Here is an 8,435-nt window from a genome sequence, read left to right on the forward strand (position 1 = left end):
TTTGCTGGATGTGGGGCCTGAACTGTGGGCCTGGGCGCTGTCCCTCAGCTCTTCAGCTCAAGGCTAGCGCTCTACCACTTGAGCCACAGTACCACTTCCAGCTTTTTCTGCTTATGTGCTGAGGAATTGAACCCAGGGCCTCATGCATGCAAGGCAAGCAATCTGCCACTGAGCCACCTTCCCAGCCCCCTCAGTATTTTTTTTAAAGGATATTTTTATTGACTAAAACATGGACACATTCTGAATAGAGTAACAAAATAGCAGCAGTACTATATAATTATCCTCAAGAAAATGCTGTTCTGGTTGTATGTTTGTGTATCCCTGAGACTTAAGCACCTGCTAGGAAAATGTTCAAACATGGAGGTACCCCAAAGTCCTCATTCCGGATCTGATTAAATTCTCCACTCTAGAAACTTTTTTTTTTTTTGGTCAGTCATGGGGCCTGAACTCTGGGCCTGGGTGCTGTCCCTCAGCTCTTCAGCTATAAGCTAGTGCTCTACTATGTGAGCAACAGCACCACTTCTGACTTTTTCTGCTTATGTGGTGCTGAGGAATCAAACCCAGGGCTTCATGTATGCAAGGCAAGCACTCTACCACTGAGCTACCTTCCCAGCCCCTCTAGAAATTTCTTTCATCTCAAGCAAGATGAATTTGTCTTATGAGAAGACCGGTCAGCAGTCTGCTACAGGACAGCCACCATCATTCTGTGCAGGGACCGCCATTCTCCTGCTTCACCTCTATCACATCTCTGAGTCTTGTGTAGCCTGGTGCTCACTTGTTCCGAGCATGGTGCTGCGCTCACTTCTCACTGGTCCCTTCAGCTCACATTTGGTGCTGTGCAGTGTCCTCATGAAGATGGGGTCAAGGTGAAGAGCATCCAACAGAGGGCAGGGGTCAAGGTAAAGGGTGCCCTACAGAGGGCTGAGGAGGGGGGCCTGTGGCATGGGTGATGTTGCATATCTGTTTTGCACCATTCTCCCCTTCTAGAGTCCTTGGATTTCAGAAGGAATACTCACCTTTCCCAGAGTTTGCATAGAAATAATCCTCATGAGATGGTGAGACCAGCCCTTCATGGACCCCACCGGGGAGAACCTGCCAGGCGGGCATTTCATTAGCAGGGCTCAGCCATAAAGGCACAGCACCCGGAATCATGACACTTGGAGACAGGAACGCATAGCTTCTGGACGTTCCTGTACATTGTGTGTATCTCGCTGTGACCTATTCTCAGCTTGGCATTCTTTGGCAGATAGAATTCTAAGTCCACGGTGTAGAACCAGGGGACCAAGGGTTCCTAGTCATGTGCAGAGGTGAGCACTCCACCGGGATGGTTTCAGCAAAGAAGTTAGTTCTCATGTCCACTGACTGAGGTGCACATTTGAGCCTCTGCTGTGTGCATGACAAGATTTCCTGTGTTCTGCTCTTGGTGACAGCTATTCTCACAAACTGTTTAGAAAGTCAGGTCTCAGCTATAGAGCTCAGACTGCCCTCAAATTCTCCATCCTCTGCTAGGATGATAGCAGGACCCACCCCACTCAGCAGCACCCCTGAACTCCCACTGAGCAGTTCTGTCATCCTTGCCTTTATATTCTGTTGAGGAGTCCTCAAGAGGTCAAGTTAGGCTGCACCACACCCTGCTGCACTCGCTTGTGAGCTTCTGCTGGGCGTGAGCCCTGTGATGGCTGGTGAGGTTGGAACTTCAGCCGAACACCTGGATCCATGTGCCACATGAAAGGCCTCTCCCCAGGGTGCGTATGGTGGTGGCACACAAGATGGATGTTCTGCACAAATGCTTTCCCATATTTTGGCACAATTGCAGGACTGGCATTCTGTGGGGTTGGCGCAGCAGGTTCTGAGGTAGGAGTGGGAATTACAAGCTCTGCTTCTCTCACCACACACCTATGGCCTCTCCTGAGTGTGCATCCTATGGTGCCCAGCAAGGTGGGTGGCATGGGTGAACTCCACTCCGCACTCCGTGCACTGGTAAGGCCTGTGGCCATTGTGCACAGCTTGGTGTTGGGTAAGGGTCTGGCGCATGCTGAATGCCTTGCCACACGTGTCACACGCATATGGCCTCTCCCTGGTGTGTCCTGAGATGCACTGCGAGACCGATGGCATGACTATACACCTTCCCACACTAGTCACACCTGTATGCTTTGAGGCCAGTGTGCACAGTCTGGTGTGCTCTGAGGCAGGTACATGTGCTGAAGGCCTTGCTGCACACACCGCAGGCATACATACGGCCTCTCCCCAATGTGCATCCAGATGTGGTCTACAAGGATACTTTTCTTCATAAATCCCTTCCCGCACTCAGCACAGAGGTATGGCCTCTCCCCGGTGTGCATCCTGTTGTGGCACATAAGGCCACTTTTCTGCATGAACCTCTTCCTGCACTGAGCACAGCAGTGAGGCTTCTCCCCAGTGTGCATCCTGAGGTGCATGGCGAGGCCAGAGGTGTAACTGAATGCCTTCCCGCACTCGGCACAGTGGTACATCTTCAGCTTCGTCCCACTGTGCACAGCCTGGTGATTGGTGAGCATATAGAGTGCAACAAAGGTCTTGCCGCACTCACTACATCAGTATGGCTTCTCCCCTGTCTGCGTCCTGCAGTGAACAGAGAGGTTGGACATGTGTCTGAATGCCTTCCCACACATTTTGCAGAGGTACAGCTTCGTGACGCTATGGCATTGCTCGTGATGCAAGAGCTGGGAACCTGTGGAGAAAGCCTTCCCGCACTCTGCACAGACATAGGGCTTCTCGCCACTATGGCGTCACTCGTGATCCACGAGATGGTAACGTCTGGAGAAAGCCTTCCCACACTGTGCACAGAGATACGGCTTCATGCTGCTATGGCTCCGTCACTCGTGATCTACGAGATGGGAACACAAGGAGAAAGCCTTCCCACACTTAGCACAGCAGTGTGGCTTCTCCACAGTGTGGATCCACCTGTGATGCATCAGGGAACAGGGCTGACTTTGGGATAGTTCTCCACAACCACTGCCTGCTTTCGGTGGTAATTCTTTAATTACACAGCCAGGAGAAATACCTCCAAGATATAAAATTTCCATCTAATTAATCAGAGTTAAGGATTTTACCTTGAAAGAATACTACAGCGAAACTCACATACACATACACGCACGCACGCACGCACGCACATGCGCGCACGCACACACACAGAACCAAGCCATATGAACTCCGAGAACCATAAAATACAATATTTATGAACACAAAAGGAATAGGATTCTTTCATTGGAAAGTAGATTACTAAGAGAAGGTAAGCCTTGTTTCAAACAACCTATGAGGAAACTTGCATCTTGAGCCAATCTCATCAGGAAGACAGGATTTCCGCCCCCACAACACACCTAACTGCCAAAAGTCCTATGTTATATTATAAACAAACAGAAAAAAAGCCTATTTACAACATATTGACTATGCACAAAAAAATGCTACATATAACACAATATAATGATTCAGAGCCAAACGCAGTTTGCAGAATGAATTGACTGATAAATCTGAATTGCAAAGCAGAGGGGGAGGGGGGAGTAGGAACGCAATACAATAATGCCAGAAAAAAAAAAAGACAAAAACACCTGCAATATATCAATATATACAATATACTGCCTATACACACACAGCAAACGAATTTTAAAACAATGTGTGTTAAACTGTGTGGTACAATGCATGCTGACTACATTTAGATGATAGTCAAGTTACCAAAAGAAAACCCAAAAAAGTAAACCATGATAGAACAAGTAATTCCCTTAAAAAACAGCCGGGTGCCAGTGGCTCACGCCTGTAATCCTAGCTACTCAGGAGGCAGAGATCTGAGGATCACAGTTCAAAGCCAGCTCAGGCAGGAAAGTCCATGAGACTCATCTCCAATGAACCACCAGAAAAGAGGAAGTGGTAGAACTTTGCCTGGTGCTTAAGAGCGCAGGGACAGCACATAGGTCCAGAGTTCATGCCCCACAACCAACCAAAAAAGAAAAAAAAACAAAAACAAAAAAGCAAAAGAACTTGTGTTGCACAAAAAGCACAGAATATACGAAGTGCAATGTCCAGCCATCTAGCTCTAGGTGTGCATCTGAAGGAAATGAAGTCAGCATATAAAAGTCATGGCTGAAAGAGACCAACAGACATGGTCTCCCTGGTAAGTGGAGGTTAAATCCAAAATGTTAGGTGATATGACAAAATTAACAGGACTTTAGAAACAAAGAACTTCCACTCATCTGGTCGAACCACTACTAAATAAGCCCATGCTGCTGATCACATGTATGGTATATATGTGCACACCAGAGGGGACCCAGATGACACAGAACTAGAGGGATTCAGGGGAAAACATACAACAGCAGGACCCATTAGCTACACAGGACATTGACCAAAATGAACTAAGCAACTTAATGGCAGCGATGGGATAGAGGGAACAAATGGGAAAAAGGGAACATCTGATGCTATGCAAAAAAAAAAGAAATGTACATACCACCCAACATGGAAGAAATAACTGTATCGCAAAACTCATAGAACTCATAAATGTTACAGACCGTGATAGACAATTTGCTCCAGGAAAGTTAGAATGTGTTTGTGACTTTAACTGAGCAAAATCATCCCACAATACTGTGAAATTTGGGAATTATGTAATCACTTAATCACAATAAAATAATTAAAAATAAATTAAAAAAAATAAAAGTCATGGCTGGGGTTAGGTGCTGGTGGCTCACACCTGTAATCCTAGCTACTCAGGAGGCTAAGAAGTGAGGATTACAGTTCAAAACCAGTCTGGGCAGTCTGTACTCTTATCTCCAATTAATCACTGGAAAACCCAAAGTGGCACTGTGGTTCAACTGGTAGAGTGCTCGCCTTATGCCAAAGAGATCAAAAACAGTGCTCAAGCCGAGTTCAAGCCCTATGACCCACAAAAACAAAACAAAACAACAACAACAAAAAAAAACGCTGGGGTACTGCACACCCACCATTAGCTGGAGAGCCAGCCTAGAGTGCTTCAATGGACACAGGAAATGCAGTGGAGACACAGAATAGCATATTGCTCTGCAGGACAGGGCACAAGTAGAGACATTCTAAAGTCCTTTAGGGCTCACAGCAGTGACACTTTCATGTTCCTACAGAAAACTTCCACTTGTGCCCAGGTTCCCCAGCTCCATCTCTATACATCTGAGCTCTTATCTGTGTTCTCACCTTTGGCGCCTTCCCAACCACTCAGCTCTCCTGGAGTTGTCACATGGCTCTATGCCACCCAGGGCTCTTTCCTGAGCTCCAACACCGAAAGCACACTCACGCTGGGAGGGGAGACTCCTGTTTATAGAAAGACAATCTGCTGTGGCCTTTCCAGAATCGCCAGTCTCACGCTCATGGGAAAAGGGGACATCACACATGATGCAAAAGACAGCTCACACATTCAGCAGACTGCCTCCATCTGAACACTTCAGAGTACAGACAGCAACGTAAGAACCACCGAGTCAGAAGGATGAGGAAATCCGTATGTTCAAAGTCTGCCATAGTCTGAGTGTGGTATCATCTGTGTGTAATTCCAGGACTCAGAGGATCAAGGCCACCCAGGGCTAGAAAGCGGGACCTTTTCTCAAAAATAAAATAACATGAAGAAGAGGAAGAGAACGGGAGGGAGGGAGGGAAGGGGGGAGGAAGGGAAAGAGAAAGGGAGGGAGGGAAGGAGGTCAGTCTGCCATAGTGCTAGAGATAGAGCTTAATGATTAAGAAGACCTGCCTAGCACATACAAAGAAAAAGGGGGGGGGGCCTGGGAAGGTGGCTCAGTGGTATATTGTTTGCCTTGCATGCATGAGGCCCTGGGTTCAATTCCTCAGCACCACATAAGCAGAAAAAAGCCAGAAGTGGCACTGTGGCTCAAATGGTAAAGTGCTAGCTTTGAACTGAAGAGCTCAGGGACAGGGCCCAGGCCCAGAGTTCAGGCCCATGATCGAAAATAAATAAATGAATAAATAAATACCTAAAAAAAAGATATTAAAAAATTTTAAAAAGAAAAAAGGGAAGAGTAGAGAAAGGAAGGGAAGAAAGGGAAGGGGAAAAAAAAAGCAGAAGAGAGAGAAGCCTGCCATAGCTGACATGCACACAAGTTCACTTAAGCTGTGGACACAGAGATGCATACAGGAGCAGGACAAAGGATGGGTGTGAAAGTCTGGAGGTGACGTTAGCACATTCCCATCTCTGAGTCCACAGAGCTTTACATCTAGTCATGGAGACTGGGGGCTGTCCAGGTATTAGGGGAAACCAAAGCCAAGAGTAAAACTCCCTACTTGTGCAAGGAAGGGAGGGGTGCTCACCCACGGAGACCAGGTTTCCGCAGGTGTCCAGCATGATGTCCCTGTACAGAGCGCGTTGAGCTGGGGTCAGGCATCGCCACTCCCCCAGATGAAATCCACCACCACGTCTTCAAATGTCAACTGTCCCCAAGGAGAAAATCCAGAAGCATTTCACACACACACACACACACACACACAATCCATAGACTCAAAGTACTAGAAAGAATTATAAACTGATGCGATGCCTACCATAACAAAGCAATCAACACAGCAGCGACAGAAGGAAGCTTCAGGATGTTAGGTTGTAATGGTGACTTTGATATGAAACCAAAAGGAAAAAAACTATGTGGAATTTTACAACCGTGCAGTCTTCTGAGAAAGTGAGGGCATATGAGGAGCTGTGTTAAAAGAACCCAGACAAACAGGAGTGGCTCTGGCCTAGAATTGTCTCTCAGGAGGCTGAGATCTGAGGATCAGGGTTCAAAGCCAACTGGAGACTCTTATCTCCAATTAAGTTATGCCTGAAGTTTTAGAGCACCAGGCTTGAGCAAAATAGTTCAGTACAGCACCCAGGCCCTAAATTCAAGCCCAGGATTGGGGGGTACAATGAGAAAGAGAGCCCCAAGTTTACAACAAAACCAGCAGAGAAGTTTCAGCAAGGACACAGGAACACTTGGTGGGTGATGCCCTCCTGTGCTCACGCCCAGTGGAAGGGACAGGGCTGAGGAAAGGCATGGGAGACATGAACACACATGGCTAGCAGACGCCAGCACAGTCAGCACCCAGGCCACCTCTGTGCATAGGAAGGAGACACCACACGGTTTTACCTGAGTCACAGCCGCCATCCCTGCTCCTTGTCTTTCTGTCTTTCTTCTTCCTCCTCCCTGGGCTTCCTCCTTAGATGATATCACTTTCCAGAAGTCAGTCCTAAGTGCTGAAAAAATCCTGTTTAATGCCCACACCCAACATACACTCCCTGTGCCCCAGCCCCAGCCCAGGGAGGACCTCACCATGGGGAAGATGGTCCTGTGCTGCCCACTCATGGGGTGATGGGGAATGCAGGTCCTGGGGCTTGAACTCAGGACCTGGGTGTAAGGTTTTAGGTGAGAATAGAGTACGCAGAGAGGAATAAAAAGGTTAATAGAGGCTTGGAAGGTGGCTCAGTGGTAGAGCGCTTGCTTTGCATGCCTGAGGCCCTGGGTTCGATTCCTCAACACCACATAAGCAAAAAGAAAAAAGCCGAAAGTGGCGCTGTGGCTCAAGTGGTAGAGTGCTAGCCTTGAGCTGAAGAGCTGAGGGACAGTGCCCAGGCCCACAGTTCAGGCCCCACAACCAGACCCCCTAAAAACAAGATTAATAGGAAAGTTTATTGGGGTACACTCCCAGCGAACTCCCTGGTTGGTATCAGAGAGGTCTCACTGAGTACAGTTGCAGCCGAGCTTCTATAAATGGGGTAAAAGCAGAACTTTTAAGTGAGTGTGCACTTGTAGCATGTAGCTTGTTTTGCAAGTTCGGGCAGTTTTAGGCCAGTGCACTCCAAGAATGGTTGACTCAGATGGTGTTTTTGATAGGGACTTGGTCTTGGTCTTTCTAGGCAGCAGCCAGTTTCCTCCCCTTCCCCCCCCCCCCCCCCCCCCCCCCCCCCCGCCTGCCTACTTCCTCCAAAAGCCTGACACTGCACCCTGTGCCTGAGCTAGTTCACTCAAGGCTGGTGCTCTACCACTTGGGCCACATTTCTCTAGCTTTCTATTGGTTAATTGGCTCAGGGAGGGGGTGAACAGCAAAAGTGAATGAAGAAGCATTATACCCAGTTTGAGTCCCAGTCTGTGACCTAAAAGGAAAAGTGTCAGACTTTCCTGCCCAGGCTGACTTCAATCCTCCATCCTCACAGCTCAGCCCCACTGCCGACAAAAAAAGAAAAAGAAAAAAAAAAAAATGGCCCGTACAGATCAGCGCTGCGGGGTCTCCCAAGGTGCAGCCAGGTGGGGCCGGGGTCCGGCCGAAGGCGGGGGCAGAGTCGGGGTCGGGTCTCGAACCCCGAGCCGCTGCGGTGGGGCCGGGGGTAGGGGGAAGGCGGTGGAAGGATGAGACTGGGGCGTGAGGCCAGGGCTGGGGCCGAGGTTCCGGAACATGCCCGGAGACCA

General features: G+C 48.5%; 1 protein-coding gene across 4 annotated transcripts in view; it reads right to left on the bottom strand.

Annotated features, from left to right (window-relative positions):
* LOC105994308 (zinc finger protein 2-like) overlaps positions 1 to 8,435 on the bottom strand; it is a 73,971-nt gene that overhangs the window by 64,539 nt on the left and 997 nt on the right. The window contains exons 2-3 of one of the 4 annotated variants that reach the window (XR_001175496.1): positions 7,302 to 7,376; positions 7,179 to 7,225 (exon numbers count right to left, since the gene is read on the bottom strand). The exons of 2 other annotated variants lie outside the window; for them this stretch is intronic. Coding sequence is in view for 1 of the 2 variants with exons in the window: in XM_013027759.1 (XP_012883213.1) it covers positions 7,119 to 7,136 (18 nt within the window). In the remaining variant the exon portion in view is untranslated. Of the gene's footprint in view, positions 1 to 7,118; positions 7,153 to 7,178; positions 7,226 to 7,301; positions 7,377 to 8,435 lie in introns of those variants that run through there. One more of the 4 variants, XM_013027759.1, reaches the window with a different exon arrangement.

This window comes from Dipodomys ordii, unplaced genomic scaffold (genome assembly GCF_000151885.1).
Source record: "Dipodomys ordii isolate 6190 unplaced genomic scaffold, Dord_2.0 Scaffold105, whole genome shotgun sequence".
Classification (NCBI taxonomy): Eukaryota; Metazoa; Chordata; class Mammalia; order Rodentia; family Heteromyidae; genus Dipodomys; species Dipodomys ordii.